We start from the raw sequence: 23513 nt of genomic DNA, 5'->3' as shown, positions 1-23513 counted from the left end.
CTTGAAATGAGGCCTCCAGACCTATATACAGTACTCAAGATGTGGCCTACCCATTGCCTTATACAAGGGAATAATCACCTCCTTATCCCTGCTAGAAAAATTCCTGTATATCATTGACAAGACACCACGAGCTACTCTTGCAGCTCGTCTGCACTGCTCAGAGAACTTCATATCTGCCTGCACAATTACCCCCAGGTCCTTTTCATTCTCCACCACTGTCAGTGTAGTACCGCAGAGTTGATACGTTGCTCTGGGGTTACTGTTTCCCATATGTAGTACTTTACATTTGTCAATGTTAAACTTCATTTGCCACCTCTCAGCCCATCTGTTCAACCTTTCCAGATCCTGTTGCAGCAGCATAGCGTCAGTAGTGTCCTTAATGACCCTGCCAACCTTTGTATCATCTGCAAACTTGGACATTAAACTTGATATCCCATCATCAATATCATTCATAAACACCGAAAACAACAACGGACCCAACACTGAACCTTGAGGAACTCCACTAATAACATTAGTCCACGTTGAGCAGTGTCCATTGATTACCACTCTCTGTCTTCTGCCACTCAACCATCTCCTTATCCATAGCAGCAATTTGCCTCCAATGCCACACTGCTCCAATTTGTGCAGCAGTCTTCCATGTGCAACAGCATCAAAAGCCTTTCTAAGATCCAAATATATAATATCAAAGTTATTCCCTGCATCCAGTTCTTTTGTGACTACATCATAGTATCCAATCAAATTGGTCAGGCAAGACCTACCCTTAACAAAACCATGCTGCGTCTGAGCTATAACTGAATTCTTGTCTAGATGATCCTGCAGTGCTTCTTTAACCAGTGCCTCCATTAATTTACCTGGAACACAAGTTAAACTAACAGGTCTATAATTACTTGTGTCAGCCTTTGATCCTCCTTTGTGAATTGGGGTTACATTTGCACATCTCCAGTCTATGGGTACCTCCTCTGAGTCCAAAGAAGCTCTCATAATTATGGCTAGGGGTTTGCATACTTCCTTTGCTGCCTCCTTTAATATAACTAGATAGATCCCATCCACCCCAGGTGCCTTTTTTATGTTTATCCTCAACAATCTCTCCTCCACTTTCCTCTCAGTTATTACAAAATCATCCAGCTCACTGCCAATGTTTACTTTACCTACATCATTATCCTTCCTGAATAACTCCTCATGCGTGAATGTAGATGCAAAATACTCGTTTAGATTGTTAGCCACCTGAGCAGGATCCTCAACTGTTGAACCATCAATATCCAGTGGACCAATCTGGTTCATCCCTTTCCTTCTCGAGTTCAAATATGTAAAGAACCCTTTTCTGTTTTTCTTTGCATCCTTTTCCAAGGATTTTTCGTAGTCTGCCTTTGCCTGCCTAATCTCCTTTGTGACTTGGTTACAGACCAACTTATATCTATCATAGGCTTCCATGTCACCCATTAATTTGTATGTATCCCATGCATTTTTCTTCTCTGCCACATGTCTCATTAGTTCATCTGACAACCATTTAGGCCTAAACCTTGAACAATATTTCTTAGTTGGTATGTAAAGCCTGGTAGCCTCCAAGATTTGTTCCTTGAATGCTTCCCATTTTGAGTTTGCTGTTGGTAACATCATCAGTTGGTCCCACTGTATAGAATTTAAATACTGTCTCATACCATCATAGTCGCCTTTACGAAAACAAAAACCCTTCCCTTTACCTCTGATGGTAGTTACCTCCTTGAGTAAATTCCACTTCAACACACTGTGATCACTGCCACCTAGTGGTTCCTTTATCTGCAGATTCTTAATGCAAGATTCTTAATGCATGAAGAATCACTACTGATAATCAGATCAAGAGTATTGCTCCCTCTTGTTGCCTCACGAACATGCTGATGTAGAAAACAATCATCCAATAAATCCACAAAAGTCTTACTAGTGTGCGAGTGACCAATCCACAAATTCCAGTCAATATCTGGGAAATTAAAATCCCCCATTATAAGACTCTCTGATTTACTGGCCCACTCTATTTCCCTGTACAATATTTTATTATACTCATCAGAGTCATTAGGCCTATAGCACACTCCTACTCTCAATTTTGATTTCCCTATGCTTATGTCACACCAAACTGACTCGACACTGCCCTGTCCATCGATGTCGACTGGCTTCACTTCCTTGGACTTTGTGTTTCTTAATTAATAGCATAACCCCTCCTCCCCTCCTGTCCTGTCTATCCTTTCTATACACATTGTATTCCCCAAATTCCAGTTCCGCATTACTTATATCTGAGTGACACCACGTCTCTGATATCCCAACAATATCTGCCTTTGATGTTTTGAGCAATACCTCAAATTCATCAAATTTATTTACCAAACTCCTAGCATTGGTGTACACGCAGGTATACATGCACCTGTTTCTATTCTTAGCTACCCTAACACAACCCATGTGTTTACTTGTACCGCAATGGCTCCCAGCAGTCTCTGAAATATCAAGCATCTTGTTTTTCAGGCTTCTGCTCATTCTAATAGAAGCAGTGCAAGAATCTCCTTCACCTCTGCCAGTGGCTACTGTCAATCCATTGGTCTTTGTCTCCCCCCAAGCTAGCAGTTTTCCGACCCACCTAACACTGCCTCGATAGCATCAGCAAAAATTCTTGCACCCTTTCTATTTAAGTGTATCCCATCCCTGTAGAAGCAATCTTTCCTGTTAACAAGTACAGTCCAGGCTGAAAAAAATTCTACCCCTTGAGCCTTGCACAATCCCTCCAGGGCCGAATTGATCGACAAGGCTCTCATCATATACTCCCTCCTATCGTGTCTGGGCAGAATTGCAGACACTTTCAAGTTCAACCCTAATTCACGGCTTTTTTTCAACAGTGACCTGTACTTGCTAAGAGTTGTCTGAATGATAGAGGAATCAGTTGAATTTGACAGAATTGGGCAGAGAGATTTTACAAAAGGGGAAATCAAAAAGAGGAGATTCCAAATTTGAAAGTCTTTGACAAGGAATATCAGAGCAGACATACCCAATAGTATGACCTTTGATGCAAAAGGAATCATAGAGTGAATAGGACAACTGAGATGAGATGTAGTTGAAGCAGCCATTACTTGAGACTTTTTTTCAGAATGAGTAGTTGGCTTTGGTAGATTGTAGATGGAAGTTGACATCGCAGGGAATGGAACTGAGATCAGATATATTTGTGAAATGAATGAGGAAGTTTTTGTTAAGTGTAGATGTATTTACAGATAAATTTGTTTTATTAGTTTGACTGTTGGCCAAGTAGCGAGAAGTTAGCAGCATATATGTTTAAATGGACCATAGTTAGGCCCATGCGACTGATAAGTATGTTCATTGCCAAAATGATTGAGTGTTAACTCCTCTGACTTAGTGGTTGTGCCAGAATATAAACATTTTTGCACAGATAACAGCCACTGTTCACCTAGGCATTGACTTCAGGCCATAGAGATCTACAGTTGTGCTGCTTACAAGACTTTCCACAGTGTCAGAATGATGACTTGCATATCCATATGCCTCATTTCCCATTCCAAAACATACCAGGTTTGGATTGGATTGAGGTCAGGAGAATTTGGAGGCCAATCAAGATGGGTGATATCTTCATTGTGTTCCTTGAACCACTTGTGAATAGTGCAGTCCCAATGATACAGCACATTATCATCTTGGAAGATCCCATTGTTTCCTGGAAAAAATGCAACATTGCAGGGTGCCCGTAGTCCCCTAAGAGCTGCTGATAAACCTCACCAGTGAAATGTTGATCCATATGCACCAGGGGTCCTAGTTCTTGCCAGCAAAACATGCCCCATATTAAGCAACCACCGCCACCTGCCTGGATAGTGCGCACAATGCACGATGGGTCCATGGATTCATGTTGCTTGCACTGCACACAAAAGCATCTGTCCATCAATATGCTGCACCAGGTATTTAGACTCTTCTGACCACCATACTCATTTTCAGTCCTGAGCTGTCAACCAGCATGTTGACACTACAGCATTCACCATTGATGATGATGATAGTGGTGAGGGGAGGGTGTTTCATGGATCATCTGCTGTGGAACTCCATACGTTTGAGTGTGCCATTATCATCATCATTTGGGATATTGTTCTTGCATTTTCCATATTGTATTGGGATGTCTGCTGTCACACAATGACCTGCCATTGATCTCGTACAACATGCTGCACCCTTTGCTCATCATGAACATCCACTTTGTGAAATCCTTTACAGTTCTGTTGGTAGGAGGTGGTTTGACCCATTCAACAACATTCTTTGTCTACCTTAACCACAGTGTGCAATGAGCAACTGACAAGACATGCATGTTTCTGATATGGATGCCTCAACACACAAGCTCCCAAATCATGCCATTTTGAAACTCTGTGATATCTTTATTATGTATTATTTATTATTATTATTTCCACTTGCAGTCCACCAAACCCCACGTACTTTTTCTGACAGAATTTCAGTTATCGGTTGATTCAACTATTGCTCATCTCAGATGCCCAAAATATTCGCTATATTATTTCTTTCGCCTCAAAAGTGGTACTTGTACATATGTCCATTCTGATATTCCCTGTCAGAGACTTGGCAATTTGGAATCTCCTCTCTTTGATCTTCTCTAAAAATCTCTCTACCTCATTGTGTCAAATTCATCTGTTGTCTCTACCATTCTCCAACCTCCACTAATCACTTGGAGCTCTTTGACTTCCTCTCTTTGCAACTTGACTTTCTCCAGTCCAACTTTCCTAACAGTGAGGTAATTTTCCTTTGTGATTTTAATGTTCACAACTCCAGCTGGCTTCTGTTTTCTACTCACACTGACCCAGCTGGCCGAGATGCTGAGGCTTTTGCAATTACTAACAATTTTGCACAGATTGTTCATTTACCTACAAGAACACTGGACCATCCTAATCATACAGCCAGATCATACACCAATCCTAATCATACACGCTTGATCTTTTTCTCACAAACAACCCTTCTAAGTATACGGTTGAAGTGAGAGGTCCTTTAGGCACTTCAGATCACAAGAATAATTTAACTGTCTCTTCTCCAATGGAGCCTTTATCTCTTGGCTATTCCCAACCTCGTGTTGTTTGGCATTACAAGAATGCAAAATGGGATGACCTGCGAGACTTCTTTTCTTCCTTTCCTTGGTTGGATTACTGTTTCAAAACTTCTGATGTCAACGTTTGCTCAGATCGTGTCAGTGAAATTATTCTTGCAGGAATGGAATCCTTTATCCTAAACTCCACTTTAAAATCTCGTCCTTTATGTAAACCTTGGTTTTCCAATAAATGTGCTAAGGCTGTTCAAGATAAGAATGTTGCATATCGTAATTGGCTTGTTTCTAATTCTTCAGTTTCATTTTCTCCCTACACCAAAGCTCACAACAATTGTGAAGCAGTTATTAATCAGTCCAAACTAGAGTTTGAACAGGCTAAGAGTAGAAAACTTGCTTCTTGCCCTAATGGTAGGCGAGCATTCTGGTCTCTTGCCAAAGCTATTGGCCGCAGCTTTTGCCCATCTCTGCTCCCACCTCTGTCCAAACCAGATGGTTCTATTGTCACTTCAGCCAAGGATAAAGCTGACCTGCTAGCATCCCATTTTTCTTCCAACTCTTGTATTAATGATCTTGGTAAAACACCTCCCACCATTCCCAACACGATTCATTCAATGCCTCCTGTGGTCTTCCGTCAAAAGGATGTCAGAAGGATTTTGATGAATCTTGATGCTAAGAAAGCTCCAGGTCCTAAAACCTGTGCTCCTGAACTTACTCCTATTCTCTGCCGCCTATTTTCACTTTCTTATTCCAAAGGTGTTTTTCCTTCTGCTTGGAAATTTGCTCATATCCAGCCAGTTCCTAAAAAGGGTGACAAATCCCTCCCATCCAATTATCGTCCCATTGCAATTACTTCTACTCTTTCTAAAGTAATGGAGAAATCAATTAACTGCCAACTCTTAAACTACCTAGAAACCTTCCATCTGATCAACAATCGCCAGTATGGATTCCGTCAGTGTCGATCCACTGGTGATATTCTGGCTTATGTTACCCATTTATGGACTAATTCAATGGAAAAGTTTGGTAAAGCACAAGCAGTTGCTCTTGACATTTCAAAGGCTTTCGATCGTGTTTGGCATAAAGGTCTTCTAAACAAGCTTCCATCTTATGGTTTGCCAACTGTTTTTTGTAATTGGTTATCCAGTTTTCTCTCTGATTGCTCACTGAGGGTGATAGTAGATGGCTCTCTGTCTTCTAACTTCTCTACTAATGCCGGTGTCCCCCAAGGTTCAGTTGTTTCCCCCACTCTTTTCCTCTTGTATATTAATGACCTTCTTCCATCGACAGGAAATTCTATCCATAGTTTTGCCGATGATAGCACATTGCATTCCACTTTCCATTTTGAGAAACCTTGCCCTGCTCAATCAGGTTCAACTTCTCGAAAATCTGTGACCAATTCCTTAAATGCGATCTTCGGGTAATTCTCCAGTGGGGAAAAGACCGCTTAATTGATTTCAACCCTTCTAAAACTCAGTCTTGTCTTATATCTCACAAAAAGGATTCTTCTGCTCCTATGCTTATCTTTCGTGACACTTCGATTTCTAAGCAAAATGATATATCTCTTTTGGGGATTACCCTGACTTGTAATCTCTCTTGGCACAAGCACATTACAAATATTGCTTTCTCTGCATCTAAAAAACTTGGTTTTCTCTTTTGCTTTTGGCGTTACTTTTCTTCAAAACAACTGCTCACTCTGTATAAATCGCAAATCCACCCTGCCATGGAATATTGTTCCCACATCTGGGGTGGTGCCCCCAAAACCTCTCTCAGGCTTCTTGATTCTATTCAGAAGAGGGCAGTTAGGTTAATTAATGATTCATCTCTAACAGAGTCTCTCCACTCGCTATCTCATAGACTTACTGTTTCTACTGCATGCCTCTTCTATAGATACTTCCATGGGCACTGTTCTTCTGAATTGGCTTTATAATTCCCGCTCTCTCTTTCAAAACAGTCCACTCAACCAGTGCAATACCACCACTTTGCTTATTGGAAGCTTAAAGTGGTGAAACCCATGTTTAGTCTCTAGAGCAAAGTTTCCGGCATCCCCCCCCCCCCATACTTCTCCCTCAATCCATGCACTGTACTAAGTACTATAGGTTTTGATACCTTTCGTGTTTGGGAATTTCATAAAAAAAAAAAAAAAAAACACGTGCTGCTACCAGCCAACATCCGTTTACTGTCCAACTTCAAACTCACAGAACCAACTTTTCATCTTCTTCGTTTATTCATTCAATTGCCGTTTTCTGGAACAACCTTCTTTCATTAGTATTTCCTGAAAATTGCAGTCTACAGAAGTTCAAGTCCAATGTCAACAAATATCTTCTTTTGTCTTCTCAACCTCGAACCCAAGTACGGTACTAAGTACTATAGGTTCTAATACCTCTTGTGTTTGGGGATTACATACATAAAAAAATGTCTCATAACTGCTACTTTATCACTTTGACTTGCACAACCAGATGCAAATCACCACTACTCTAGCATAGGAAGCTGTTGAACTTTTTATACCACAAGCTAAGCTGCATAATCCGTGTTTGATGTGGTGGTCATAATTCAGTGATCACTGACTGGCTATACGCACGCACACACGCACACACGCACACACACACACACACACACACACACACACACACACACACACACACACACACACACATTTTTATACATATATATAGATATATGTTTTTTTTATTAGTTGCGTTGTATCACGAGGCAATAATTGTGCAAAGCTGGTTCCAGGAACATGAGAGTGAATTTGGCATAGTGCAGTTTCCTCCCAAGTCACCAGATGTTAATCCAATTGAGTACCTGTATGAAATGGAGTGGAGAGAACTCTTCAGAGTGGAGATCTGCAACCATCCAATTTGCATCAACTGCTTTTCGCAGTTGATGCAGAGTCGACATGGACTAGCATCCCTGTATTGCACTTTGGACACCTTGTTGAGTGCATGACACAAGAAATCTGGAGTGCTCTGAAGGCTTGGGATGCACATGCTTTGCTGTTTAGTCAGTGTACCTATGAATGGAGTGGCCACTTTATGAATGTGGTGATATATTTACTTGCCAGTGAAGGGCATTAAGCACAGAGTGGTTGGTTTGATTTCTACAGTTAAAACCAGTGGCTCTGTTTAATTTTTTTGAAAAGTTGATGTGCTAGCAAAATACAGGGTGGCGCAAAATAACCCGAACAGTTTGTTTTCTCTGTAACTTTAGAACAGAATGTAATAAATGAACTATCCAAATGGTGAATGAAAGCTTTATTCTTGGAAATTTTTTATATCATATGTGAAAAATGATATCGGCCAAATGACCACCCCCTTCTTGCTCACAAACGTGATGTTCTCACAGCATCTTCCATGGCATTTCTCAGAGTTTCAGGAGATATTGTGGCTATATCATGCTGGATGTTCCCTTTTAGGGCCTCTATGGTTTGAGGGTTATTGGCATACACTTTATTCTTGAGATAGCCCCCAAAGAAAAAAGTCTGGGGTGGCCAAATCCGGTGAGTGCGGTGACCATCTCACATCACCATTTTTCGAAATAATGCGATTGGGAAAATGCTGCCTTAGGGGGTCCATTGTGGCTCAAGCGTTAACCCAAGCACGGTACTAAGTACTATAGGTTCTAATACCTCATGTTTTGGGGTCACATAAAAAAAAAAAAAAAAAAAAAGCGGTGTGAGCTGTGACACCATCTTGTTGGAACCACATATTGTGGTCTTCTGGTAGATGTGGCATCAAAATATTTTCAACCATTGTCCTATAGCACTCTCCATTGACCGTCTGAATAAGACAATCCTCTCATAACACAATAATCTAAATTACACAATGATCTGAATAACACATCCTCTCAAAGAAATAAGGTCCAATGATATGTTCGGCTGTTACGACACACAAAACCGTTACCTTAACTGGACGCAGTGGTCTCTGGTGAGACCACTGCGTCCAGTTAATTTTAGAGCAGTTCACACTGCTCTAAAATCGACAGTTTTTGTTTATTAACAGAGGCACTTAACTGAAAGGTGCTTCATCGCTCATCATCAAATTTGAAATGAATTTCTCATCATTTTTTGTGAGGTTTATGAAGGTGCTGGTGTATTCCTGTGCTTGCTTATCTTCAGGGTGAATTGCTTGGACTAATTGAATTTTGTACGGAAAGTGATGCAAGTCCTTATGCAAAAGTCACTACAGCGAGCAACAAGAGATCATTAATTGAGCAGAGCATCTTCTGGTTGATGTTTGGGGTTGATCTGCAACACTCTCCCATACACGTGCAATGTTTTCCATTGATCGACCACTACAAGGTCTTCCAGTGTGTCTGGCATCAGCAACAGTTCCCCTTTCTTCAAAATTTTGAACTGCAGTGTAAATTGTTTTCCTATTCAGTGACTCATGAACGTTATAAAATTGTCTATATGCTCATTGCATTAGAACTACTGACCGATTGTTTCCAAGAACATTGTGACTATTTTGGTCTATTTGTGTCTAATTTAAAAATAGAATCTAACAACAGAACATGTTAGTCATTAAAGTTTAGTATGTGTGATAAGAAATAAATTTTGGGTGTGATGTTTTCCAAAAATTAATATGAAGTCAATTTGTTCAGGATATAGAATTTTGTTTCCCAATATGAGGCACACTATTTCTTGTGTCTACAAGAGAAGAAAAAAACACAAGGGCAAATGCAAAAAAACAAACACACAAAAAAAAAAAAAAAAAAAAACTATACAGCATGTACACTATTTTAATATAAAATAATTCTAAAAACATGAGACAAGACAAAACAATACAGAGTCGGATGGTTACCTCATGGGAATTTTATGAAGTTTCTGTTTTTATTTTAATTATTATTATTTTATTTATTTTTGGCTGATGCATAAAAAAGTTTGATTCCTTGTTATTTGGCTTACCGTACTAATACTATTCATGATGCACTCAGTAGATTAGATAAAAGTGGAAGAAATGTGGAAACATGATCTGTGTTAATGAACTTTTTGTTGGATACGGTGCATACACAGTAAGAATGTACCTACCTAGCTCCTTGACATATGTAGCCTCAACAATGCCTCTCCCCCTGCAAACATGCTAATCAGACTCCCTCCAGTCACTATTTGACAGAGTAGAGGCAATGTGATTATATACTAGCTGATCCAGATGCATCCTGGAGAGTAACCAACAGGTTCGGTCCGTTAGACCAGCGTTTCTCAAACTGTGTTCCGCGGAACACTAGTGTTCCGTGAGATGTGAACAAGCATTCTGCGAAAAATCGTAATTAATAATTAAAAAAAAAAAAAATAAATAAATTTATTTGTAGCATACACAACTTTTGCATCATTATAACATAATTTTTTTTTTGATCATTAATATACTGGCATAGATCACGAAACACTTTATTTTGGCAGGCTTAGAAAAAAAATATGCCTAGAGGTAATGACACCTACAAAAAGGTAGCAATGTAGTGATCTAGTATGGCAAGTATGCCATTCGTATGCGATTTAGCCTGGAGTACATGGGTTGAAGGAGAGGAGGAAACAAACCGATATTATAACTAAACTCACTTCCTTGTATAAATTTTTTTTGATAATTATTAGAATTTCGAAATATTATTATTAAAATAAATGACCATGGATATGTGGCTGAAAAAAGGAACTTTAAAACCAGAAGCAAAGTACTTCTAGTAGTGTAACTGTGGTCGATGAAAACAAACACAATATTATCATACCTCAAAGTGAGGATGAAAAATCCAGCATTTTGTTCCCCAGAAATCTGAAGTGAAAAAACAGGAACCAACTAATAAAAGACCAAAACGAAAGTATAATAACAGTTATTTGAATTTCGGCTTTACATGTGTTGCAAATAAAGATGCTCCTGATGCACAGTGTGCCATACATAATAAAATATTAGCAACTGTTCTTTGGCTCTCACTAAACTTGTGTTCCATGAATATGTTGTGAGATGAAAAGTGTTCTGTGACTAAAAAAGTTTGGGAAATGCTGCATTGGACTATTTAGCAGCTGGCATGTGAATATCATTTTAGAGCTGTACCCTCAAAATGTAAAGAATTCTAGATTTCCCCATGTTGCCCAGCATAGCTTCATAAGACATTGCTCGTACTATATGAAAATAAATAATTTTTAAATAAACTAAGATGATTGTTATTTGCATCAGCATGTTCAGATGACATCATAGGACTGACTGTACGGGAACCATTAGCAAGAAGTGACCCCTGAGTTATAAATTGGATGATGAGGTGAGAGGTAGTAGTTGTTAAAGGAAAAGAAATATATTCATGCCCTGTTTGCTATCTCTGCTCTGTCAACTGGGGAGATATGATTACATTAGAATTATGGCATACCTTTAAAGCTGTGATCACATAAACCATTAAGGTGTATATACCATTAAAAATATGTAGCACGTGGAGAATGCCAAGATAGATGAATGTGGAGCACGCCAATTTAATAGAACAGAAAAAGATGGTATGAGGAAAGTTATGGAGCATTGAAAAGGACTAAAGCCTATAATAACTACAAGTTCAAGTTGAACACACAAAAAAAAAGGGGGGCGGACACAACAAGTTGAACCTAACCATTTTTTGCACTACAAAAAAGGTTATGTTGGCAAAGGCTGAGTATAAGAAATTATTGTCTAAAATGAGAGCAAGGAATGGAGACATGGAGTTTTGTGTTTATGTGAATACAAAGAAGGAAAGAACAAATCAGATCTGACCCTTGCATGAGAAAGTTTTAAATAATCTGGCTATTGTTACTCATGAATTAAACAGGTGCTTTGCATCGATTTTTACAGATGAAAGACTCTTCATGGTGAGGATAGGCAGAATGAAATTGGTGATATCAAAATTATAGAAGATTGTTTATTAAAAAAACTTCAGTCCTAAAGGAAATCAAGGTTCCCTGAGTTGACGACATATACTATTTTGAGGGAAATGACAAGAGGGTGCATCACACTATTAAGGTTAATTGTGAGGACATCATTTTAATTGAAAGAGATTCTTTGGATCAGAGAAATACCAACATATTACCAATGCATATAGTCAATTATAAAGTTCTAAGCACAAAGTATGTAACTACAAAGTGTCTACTAGATCATTGCAGATCATCTTTGATAGACAGGCAGGCTTCTTTAAACTTTGGGAACCATCATTCCCAAAGTTTAGCAGAGCTTTTCTGAAAAAGTCTTTGAATAACACATAACATCTTCTCCAAAAGTTGTTTTTAACATTTTATTGCACTTTTCTCTCAGAATGAAACATAATTCATAACACTTTTCTCTCAAAACTAAATCTGAGGCAACTTCACTTCTTGGTAAAATCACTCATTTTAAAAACACCACCTATTCAATGCATGCTAATTCTGAATTACTGCAGATTAATGGGTGATTTGTGATTACTGTGTCTAGATGAGTCACTGCATGTGTAATAACAAATTTCAGCTCACCACAATACCACAGTTTCATGAAATTTTTTTATCACACCTTGTATTATTCATTTCTACTTTCATTCTTTACCTATTTTAGTAAATTTTAAATATGTAAAATGTGCATTAGATAATATGAATCAGAGCTGTAATACTCAATATGTTCTATGTTTGATATTAATATTTGTAAAATAATAAGAGGAGTTTACCTCAATATAGTACGTAGAATACTTCCGTATGATACTCTCCAGAAATTAAAATGAAAAAATCGAAAACTTTATTAGAGTAAAAAATAAATAATTAAAACCCAATTTAACACAATTAAAAATCAATTTAAAGCAATTAAAAAGAATCTAGCGAAAATATTCAAAACAATTTTCCTTCCTGAAGCTGACAACGCTTTTCGACCGTATGTCTTGATCACAGGAATGAAAATTGAAGGAAAGAAGGAAAGAATTCAGGAAAGAAAATCGTTTTGAATATTTTCGTTAGATTCTTTTTAATTTTTAATTGCGTTAAATTGATTTTTAATTGTGTTAAATTGATTTTTAATTGTATTAAATTGATTTGAATTGCGTTAAATTGGTTTTTAATTATTTATTTTTTACTCTAATGTAAGTTTTCGATTTTTTTGTTTTAATTTCTGGAGAGTATCATACGGAAGTGTTCTACATACTATATTGAGGTAAACTCCTCTTATTATTTTACAAAGTAAAATGTGCATGCGAAGGACAAATAATTTTTAAGAGAATATTTCTTTTAATCTGAGCACAGTGTAATGTAAATTGAGAAGATTAGTCACTCTATTTGCCATTATTCTATTTATTTATTTTTGTGACGCATAACATATATTTTTTATGAGTTGTATATATATTAATGGAAATAGGCTGATAATGGTTACTGTATTGGTGGATATATATTAAATAAATGTAGAACATGGACCAACACCTTCAATTGCTGAAGAAGAGTGTTAATTAGGGTTTACTAATATAAAAGAAATTTTAATACCATATTAAGTTGAAATGTTCATTGTGCAGGATGTTAACCTAAAACTAAGGAAAGGAAAGTGGAAACATAAAAAAGGAAGATACGTAAAACTGAAAGTATATAAAAAATGTGAATCATTTATAAATAATGTAATATACAATCATTTAAGATAATGATTATATACATAATACTAATTACCATCATTGATGTATATATAACTAAGTTGTAAATTTTGCAAATTTTTTAATTATGTGACAAATAATAATTGGTACTCATATTCAGTAGTCTTATGCAAAATAATATTCTCATGTAAGGCCTGGGATGAATATTAATGAATTGAAATATTAATTCTGGGAAAAAAGTAAGCTAAAATGGAACATCGCAGCAAACTTCATCAGGATGCCACAACTGTGATGATCCATTAGGGTTATTAACATTTCTAATCTTTGTCAGTACAAGCTGATCAAAATAGAAAGGTAGGAATACAAAACTGTTATGAATTTTGAGTTTGCATTGGCAAAAATGGTGGTCCTGATGCTATGAACCACGTACCAATATATTAATAGATATAATACTAGAATGTACATTGCAAACTCAATTACTAACTTAGAATTACATTTGATGCAGTGACGTGTATGGCCAAAATAATACTATGGTGAAATTTAAAATTATTTTTAAAGATTACTTAAAGAATTTTTAAGGAATTTTGGAAATTTTTGGAATTTTTTAGAAAAATTTCTTTAAGAGGTGTACATCTAGCCAAAGGAGACAATAGTGTGAAGGACAAGTATACACTCCTTCACCATTCACAATATGGAGAGATAGAAAGTGATCACCAGTCAGGGGTAAAGAAGGCTAAAAATAGAAGAGGCGATGATGCTAAATACTGCTGAAAAGTTATAACTGGTGCATGCTGATGTTGTAAATAAATAAATACATATATTTATTTATTTATTTTATTTATTTATATAATTTTTATATATGTATTTTTTTTTTCTTGACTAGGTGGCCAGTTACATCTATTCATGGAAGTAAATCTCAACCTGAACGTGACTGGGTTTTAAATGGTAAGCTCCTCATATTGCATATCATTGCAAACAATGTCAGTTATAAACTGGAATTTTGATATATTTCATTACAGCTGGCATTTTGATACATTTTAATGTACAGTTGGTATCCTAATCAGTATTCCTGTGATCCTACAAATTTCTGTAACTTGGAAATTTTTGGTTTATTCTGATCTTAATGTCATCATATAGTGTATGCTTTAAAAATAGTCTAAGATCTTAGTGCAGTTTGTTTTAACATTTTGTTATTTTATAATTATTCTTATGAAATTGTCAATTAAATTACAAAAATTAAAAATACTTTACTTCAGTTATATTCAAAATTAAATAATTTATTGATGTCAATATTGCAGATCCACTCTGGTTCCATTTGGCAAATCTGAAACTTTGACATTAATGCTATTTTATTTAGTGAATTTGAAAATGCATTGGTGTAGGAAACCTTTTCCTTTTTGGTATCAGTGAATGTTTAATTTTGCAAATATATTTGGTATTGTGTTTTAAATTTTTGTCATTTAATTATTAATTCCACGTAATGCCCTTCACACAACTATTACAATTTATCAAGTTAATAATTTTCCATCTTTCATATTTTACAACTTAAAAATCATTAAATTGATATGTAGATTACAAAGTCCCAAAACCAGAACCCTCAAGACTTAAGAGATTGCCACTTTTGGGCAAATCACAGGCTAACCAAGGGTTATGAACATGTTACATTTATTTATTCAGTTCAGCAGAATATATTTCTCAAGGTATTTGCAATCCAGCTTTAACAATCAAAGATATGACTAGTTGAAATGTAACGTTCAAAAATTATTTATACAGTCCATTCCGGTTATTTGGGACACATCGTTACTAGTGCATTTTGGCCCGATTAAGCGGCTGCCCCAGTTATCCGAAGTTTCGCGTAAATATTTAAAAATACAAGGTACCGCCCCTTTACAATTAGTTCACTGTACAATCAAATCACATTACGACGAACTCACCATAGTAAAGTACCGTTCACTATGCGATGTGTAGTAAGCGCCGGTCATTGTGATCATGTTTGTGAATTGAATTTTAATTCTATTAAACAGCAATTCTAATTAGAGAAAATAGGAGGAATATAATCCACAGGCTATAAAAGTAAAGATATATTAAGCACAAATTTACCCTTTATTACCTTACCAATTAAAAAATTAAATGATATGTGAAAATCGGAAGAATATATGTGATAATCGGAATAATTAACGTACTGTAATATGTACATACGAACTAGTTGACATTTATGGGCGGCGGGTTAAAATTTAAAACAGTAAAAAGATAAGCAATCGATAACAAAGAACACGGCACACACAAATTGCAAGTAACGCGATACGTGGAAGTGAGAACGGAGTAACGAGTTACAAAGCTTTAAAAATAGGAATGGAGAGGATTTGAAAATTAATTAATAACCTACAGAATTCCAGCTGACAGTATTATCGCAAATTCAGAAAGATCGAGTTTACTGTCCATTTATGATAGATTTCACTAACAGAAAAGCCCAATAAACAGATGACTGCTAATTGTTTTTATTGTTTTATGGTTGTGACCTCCAGAATTTCGACTGAACCACGCGGTACCGTCGGAGACAATCGTAGGGTAATCTCCAGTGCTGCGGTCCCCTGCCCCGATTAAATGGCATGCTGTCCCAATTAAGTGAAGTAAACCCTGGCTATTTTCTCGATTGGTTTCTGTTTTTTAAGATTTGCCCCAATAAATGGCTGCCCCAAATAACCGGAATCCACTGTATTGGGTTTACATGGCCAAATGGCATGATAAAACATTTTAAATGATCCAATGCAATATTTTTACCTGGATGAAAATATTGGCAAAACTTTTCAGATAATCTACAATATTTCTCACTTTAGAGGCATACTGTTGGACAGACAACTTGAGTAGTTGAGACCCGCTAATTTGCGGAGCTTGACTACTCAAGTTGTCTGTCCAACTGTCAAATAAAGATTCAAGACTTTAGGACCTCCACATATGTTTTTTACTCTATGTCATATATCAAAATTTAGTTATTTGATGTTTCATAACCACTAAAATGTGTCAGACAAATGCTTCAGTGAATAATCCATTGTTCTGTTTCAGAGGCGTACAACCCCCATTACGTGAACATTTCAACCTATGTGAAGTAAGCTTAATAAGATGTTTCCAACAGAAAATGCACATAGATTTTTTTTAAAAAATGCATAAGTTCACAGATTGTCCCAAAATTCATACAAATAAAAATACAAGCAAATTATAGAAATTTTAGAAGAGTTGGCATATCCATAGTAAAATGTGCACTAAAACAAAGGACCCACACAAAGGAAAACCTTCTACACTATATCCACAGAGTAAAAAATTGACTAAAATCACTTGTTAAAGAGAACCTATGGAATAACTTCTTCCTACACATACAGGATAGAATCAAATTTCATACTGAAATACTTATTACATAAGTACTATAACTTAACAAAATACAAACACAATCTTCTCTATAAAGGCCTCAATTACAGTGTGATCCCAAAAAATACCCCATACAATGAATATGTAATAAAAGTCCAAACAGGTTTATACAGCCACAGCAATAGAAAAAAATTAATCAAACAAATAAATAATGGGATAAACAAAAAACCAAATCTTACTCCTAACCTTTCAAAAGAGGAATTTCAATACATCAAAAAATTAGCCACAAATAAAAACATCATCATTCAAAAGGCTGATAAAGGCGACTCAATAGTATTTATTAATAAACAAATCTGATTATGACAACAAATTGACAAACCTCCTACAAGATACAAACACATACCAGAAACTAGGCAAAAATTCTACCCCCACCATCAGATCAAAAATCGAAAAAGAACTAAAAAGATTACGCTCCGAAGAGAAGATTACCAGCAATTTTCACACAGACCTCTTAGCCCATACTACACATTTACCCTACGTATTCAGAGTCACCAAGTTGCATAAACCAGACAAACCATTGAGGCCCATAGTAAGCTTCAAAAATACATCAACAGCAAACTTAGCAAAGTTTATGGCTGACATACTAAAACCCCTAATGAATTATTCCAAATAAGACATAAAAAACATGGAACACCTATTTTCGTCAATCAAAAATATAAAATCACTGTACACAAACGTACACTCTCAAAAAGCTGTGAAGGCTACTCAAGACATGTTACGTAATGATCCGACACTTAAAAACAAAAAAAAATTAGAAATTTAAGATATAACAATCTTATTAAATATACTGTTATCAGCAAATTATTTCACCCATGAAGGAAATTTTTACCAATGAGTATATGGGGTACCAATAGGTGGTCCCATAAGTGGACATCTCTCCGAATTTTACCTCCTGGAAATAGAAAACCACATCATTTCCAAATACTCTTCCCCATCCCGTAAATTTTATGGGAGGTACATAGATGATTGTCTGCTTATAGGCAGATCAGACACCATAAATACCATCTTCCATGAGTTGAATAATGTAGATGATCAGCTAAAATTCACAATTGAAAATGAACAAAACAACAGGATCAACTTCCTAAATTTAACATTAACAAGAAATGCCACCAAAATCAACACAAAAATATACCACAAACCTGGAAATAAGGGGAATTATCTACATTTTGACAGCTATGGCCCCCTCTCTCACAAAAAATCAATCCTAATAGCCCAGTTCAGCAGTGCTTTCAGGTATTCATCTACAGAGGATGAACGCAAACAGGAGATCGAAACACTTAAGAACAGATTTTCCAACCGCAGTTACCCAAAATGGCTCATAAACAGTGCCTTAAATACAGCTGAAAAAAATAGTAAAGAAAAACCAAAATGAGAAGCACTAAAAAAAAAACAATGGATAGGGCTCCCGTGCATTGTAATACTAACAGCCATTGGAAAAAATCTTTTTTTTTTCTGTAAAGCATGCATTAGCATTAGCATTAGTAGAGGCATTTGATGCAAGAAAGCAAGCTTATGCAGCATCAGCCAAAAAAAAAAAAAAAAAAAAACCCACTTCAAAAATCCACTTCACCCCTCTGTTCATTCAAAATACCTGTCCAGCTGAGCCTTAAACTTATTTAGGCTATCAACCTCCACTACAAGGGATTGAAGTCTGTTCCACCAACCAACCACCCGCTGGCTAAAGGCAAATTTCCGCATGTCTATCCTACATCTGTCTTTCCTCAATTTGAATTTATGCCCTCTCAGGTGATTATTCTGAGCGAGAGGAAGAATCCCGTCAGCATTGAGCATGCTCAAACCATTCAAGGCTTTATACACCTCTATCAGATCACCTCGCTAGTGCCTAGTCTCCAGACACTGTAATTTGCAAAACTTAAGCCTTTCTTCGTAAGAGCACCCCTTTGTTCCATTCACTAATCTTGTTGCCCTTCTCTGTACTCGTTCCAGCAGCTCTACATCCTTCTTGAAATGAGGCCTCCAGACCTGTATACAGTACTCTAGGTGTGGCCTGACCATTGCCTTATACAAGGGAATAATCACCTCCTTATCCCTGCTGGAAAAATTCCTGTATATCATTGACAATACTCCATGAGCTACTCTTGCAGCCCGTCTGCACTGCTCAGAGAACTTCATATCTGCCTGCACAACCACCCCCAAGTCCCTTTCATTCTCTACCACTGCAGTGTAGTACCACAGAGTTGATACGTTGCTCTGGGGTTGCTGTTTCCCATGTGTAGTACTTGACATTTGTCAATGTTAAACTTCATTTGCCACCTCTCAGCCCATCTGCTCAACCTTTCCAGATCCTGTTGCGGCAGCATAGTGTCAGTAGTGTCCTTGACAACCCTGCCAACCTTTGTATGGTCTGCAAACTTGGACATTAAGCTTGATATACCATCATCAATATCATTTATAAATACAGAAAACAATAATGGACCCAACACTGAGCCCTGAGGGACTCCACTAATAACATTAGTCCTCGATGAGCAGTATCCATTGATTACCACTCTCTGTCTTCACCCCCTCAACCACCCCTTTATCCATAGCAGCAATTTGCCTCCAACATCACACTGCTCCAATTTGTGTAGCAGTCTTCCATGTGCAACAGTATCAAAAGCCTTCTAAGATCCAAGTATATAATATCAAAGCTATTCCCTGCATCCAGTTCTTTTGTGACTGCATCATAATATCCAATCAAATTGGTCAGGCAAGACTTCCCCTTAACAAAACCATTCTGTGTCCGAGCTATAACTGAAGTCTTGTCTAAATGATCCTGCAGTGCTTCTTTAACCAGTGCCTCCATTAATTTACCTGGAACAGAAGTTAAGCTCACAGGTCTATAATTACTTGTGTCAGCCTTTGATCCTCCTTTGTGAATTGGGGTCACATTTGCACATTTCCAGTCTATGGGTACCTCCCCTGAGTCCAAGGAAGCTCTCATAATTATGGCTAAGGGTTTGCTTACTTCCTTTGCTGCCTCCTTTAATATAACTGGATAGATCCCATCCACCCCGGGTGCCTTTCTTGTGTTTATCTTCAACAGTTTCTCCTCCACTTTACTCCCAGTTATTTCAAGATTCTGTAGCTTACTGCTAGAGTTGAATACACCTCTGGCATTACCCTCGCTGAGTAACTCTTCATGTGTGAATGTCGATGCAAAATATTCATTTAGTTTGTTAGCTACCTGAGCAGGGTCATCAACAGTTGACCCATCAATATCAAGTGGACCAATCTGATTCATCCCCTTCCTTCTAGAGTTTACATAAGTAAAGAACTCTTTGCTGTTTTTCTTTGCATCCCTTGCCAAGGATTTCTCGTAATCTGCCTTCGCCTGCCTAACCTCCTTTGTAACTTGGTTGCATATCAACTTGTATCTATCATAGGCTTCTGTGTCATGTGTTAATTTGTAAGTATCCCATGCAATTTTCTTCTCTGCCATATGCCTCATTAGTTCATCTGACATCCATTTTGGCCTAAACCCTGAACAATATTTCTTAGTTGGTATGTAAAGCCTAGTAGCTTCCAAGATTAATTCTTTGAATGCTTCCCATTTTGAATTTGGTGTTGGTAACATCATCAGTTGGTCCCACTGTATAGAATTTAAATACTGTCTCAGTCCATCGTAGTCGCCTTTACGGAAGCAATAACCCTTCCCTTTACCCCTAATGGTAGTTACCTCTTTTGAGTAAATCCCACTTCAGCACACTGTGATCACTGCCACCTAGTGGTTCATTTATCTGCAGATTCTTAATGCATGAAGAATCACTGCTGATAATCAAATCAAGAGTATTACTCCCTCTAGTTGCCTCCCGAACATGCTGATGTAGAAAACAATCATCCAATAAATCCACAAAAGCCCTGCTAGTGTGTGATTGACCAGCCCCCCAAATTCCAGTCAATATCTGGGAAATTAAAATCTCCCATTATAAGACTCTGATTTACTGGCCCACTCTATTTCCCTGTACAGTTTCTTATTATACTCATCAGAGTCATTAGGCCTATAGCACACTCCTACTCTCAATTTTGATCTCCCAATGCTTATGTCACACCAAACTGACTCAACACTGCACTGTCCAGCGATGTCGACTGGCTTCACTTCCTTGGTTTTTATGTGTTTCTTAACTAATAGCATAACCCCTCCCCCCTTCCTATCCTGTCTATCCTTTCTGTAGACGTTGTACTCCCCAAATTGCAGTTCTGCATCCCTTATATCTGTGTGACACCACGTCTCTGATATCCCAACAATATCTGCCTTTGATGTTTTGAGCAATACCTCAAATTCATCAAATTTATTTACTATTCCGGATTTACTCCGGAATCTTTGAAGATTCCGGAGTAAATCTAGCCTTTGGCAGCTCCAAGAAACTATGGACATACCTAAAAAGCTCAGCTATCAACAAAAAAAAACAATAGATTTCAAACAGAAAACAAATGCAGTTTATGCAATTCCCTGTGCACCGGATTGCGACTGCACATATATATAGGTAGCACGAGAACATCGCTACATACAATAATCCAAAAACACAAAAGCAGTTTAAAAGTAGCCGCAAATAACAAAGAAAAAACAGACCGAATGGAAAAAATAATAGTTACGAATTGGTAGCTGACCGCTTAGACACAGGACATTGCCCTTCCTTCGAAAACATGATAATAATTGATAAACAAGATACAAAATTTAAGTTAGAAACCAGTGAGACACTAGCAATGAGATCAACAAACAGACCAATAATAATCTCTGAAGAATGGGACCTAAAACAAATATCCTGTAAGTTTAACTTTAACAACAGAATTTAACCCCCCCTATTTTCCGGCCGTTAATTAGTGGGTCTCGACTACTCAAGTTGTCTGTTCAACTATCTAATAAAGTTCCTAGACTTTAGGGCCTCCACATATTTTTTTTACTTTAGAGACATACTTTGAATTCCTTTTGTTTGTCCTTTTGTTGGGGGGGGGGGGACAAAGATGCCAACATCCAAAATATCTGCAGAGATCTTTTTCATCTCTTTTTGTTAGATACATTGTTTAAAAATGAAATTCTGTGCAGATTCTTTAGTGCAATATTTCATTTAATTCCATGTCGATAATAATACTAGAAATGCCTTTAGTTAATTTATTGCAACTGAAAACCAGTCACGCCATGTGGACCAAATGGAAAATAACTTATTGTAGGAGTTTCTTTTTTCTTTCTTTTTTTTTTTTTTTTTTTGCCCTTACTTTTCTTTATCAGATAGGTCTTAACAATTTCCCAATTTCATCGCAGAAAGGTCTTTATCAGATTTTTTTTTGATAAAAAAAATCTGATAAAGTCTTCATCAAAAAAAAAAAAAAAAACTTAGTGCTACCTGCTGAATTTGAATATCAAAAAATATCCATTCAGCTTTTCAGATTGTTTATGTGAAATATAAATGGATGGCAGTGCAATAAATTGTACCAGCATAGTGGGAAAACTAATTTCATAACCAGAAATGTTTGGTCTCAATGGTTGCTACATTGGACTTGAAGAGGACTGAAAAAAATGCTTCTGTCACTAACAATTGAACATAAACATTGACAGACGTCAGCTAAGCTTTTTCAGATTGTTTATATGAAATGTAAATAAATAGATGGCAGTACAATAATTGTGCCAGCACAGCAAGAAAACAAATTCCATAATCGAAAACACCAATGGTCATAGTGGCTGTGATATCAGACTGGAAGAAGATTGGAAAAAAAAAAAAAAACCCTGCCTAACATTAACAGTGGAAGAGCCAGCACAGTAGGAAAACACATTTCAGAATCAGAAATGCCAACATTTGTGGCAGCTGCAATATCTGACTAGAAGAGGCTATAAAAAAAGCAATGCTGCCTACTGTTAACAATTGAATACAAATATCAGTAAACATCAATTTAGTTTTTCATATTGTTTATATGGAATGTAAATAGAAATGACAGCACATTAATTGCATCAGCATAGCAGGAAAATAAATTCTGTAATCAGAAACAGTGACAATTGTGGTGGCCATGACATAGGACTGGAAGTGGAATTTTATGATGTTACAGTGGTCTCAACATCTGACCTCGAATGGTTAATGGGTTTTGGAGGGTAATTTCTCACAACTTCTTTTATGATTTTGTGCTATTCTGCACTGACTTTTTCAATATGTGTATGTGAAATATATATGTTTATACATACCAAATATTTTCATAATACTTCATAACTAAACGAGGGTAAAAATTTAATTTGGCACCCTGTGCTTGATGTCATAGTCAGTATGAGAAGTAGTAAGAAAACTAATCTAGTACTAAGTTCAAATTAACTTATTTTAACATTTTAATTTGGAATTTTCTAATTAAAAAGCTTTTAAAAGCTATATTGTGTATAATAATTAAATATCATCAACTCTTTTAGTATGCATGCATTGATTTCCTTCATTTCTTCTTTTCTATAGCAAATGTCTTATCAATTATCGTTTGAATAAATTTGAAAGTTGAATGTTTAATTTCGAATAGAATACAGTGCTGAATG

The 23513-nt window shown here is 36.7% G+C and overlaps 1 protein-coding gene across 1 annotated transcript in view; it reads left to right on the top strand.

Moving 5' to 3' along the window:
- LOC150082406 (putative ATP-dependent RNA helicase DDX5) overlaps positions 1-23513 on the top strand; it is a 361473-nt gene that overhangs the window by 208051 nt on the left and 129909 nt on the right. The window contains exon 11 of the mRNA XM_090379268.1: positions 14469-14530. Within this exon, the coding sequence (XP_090235394.1) occupies positions 14469-14530 (62 nt within the window). The remainder of the gene's footprint in view (positions 1-14468; positions 14531-23513) is intronic.

Source organism: Mastigoproctus giganteus, chromosome 8 (assembly GCF_048544385.1).
Source record: "Mastigoproctus giganteus isolate SK-2022 chromosome 8, ASM4854438v1, whole genome shotgun sequence".
Taxonomy (NCBI): domain Eukaryota; kingdom Metazoa; phylum Arthropoda; class Arachnida; order Uropygi; family Thelyphonidae; genus Mastigoproctus; species Mastigoproctus giganteus.
The sequence above is the reverse complement of the archived record's forward strand: the minus strand, read 5'-3'. Positions and strand labels throughout refer to the sequence as shown.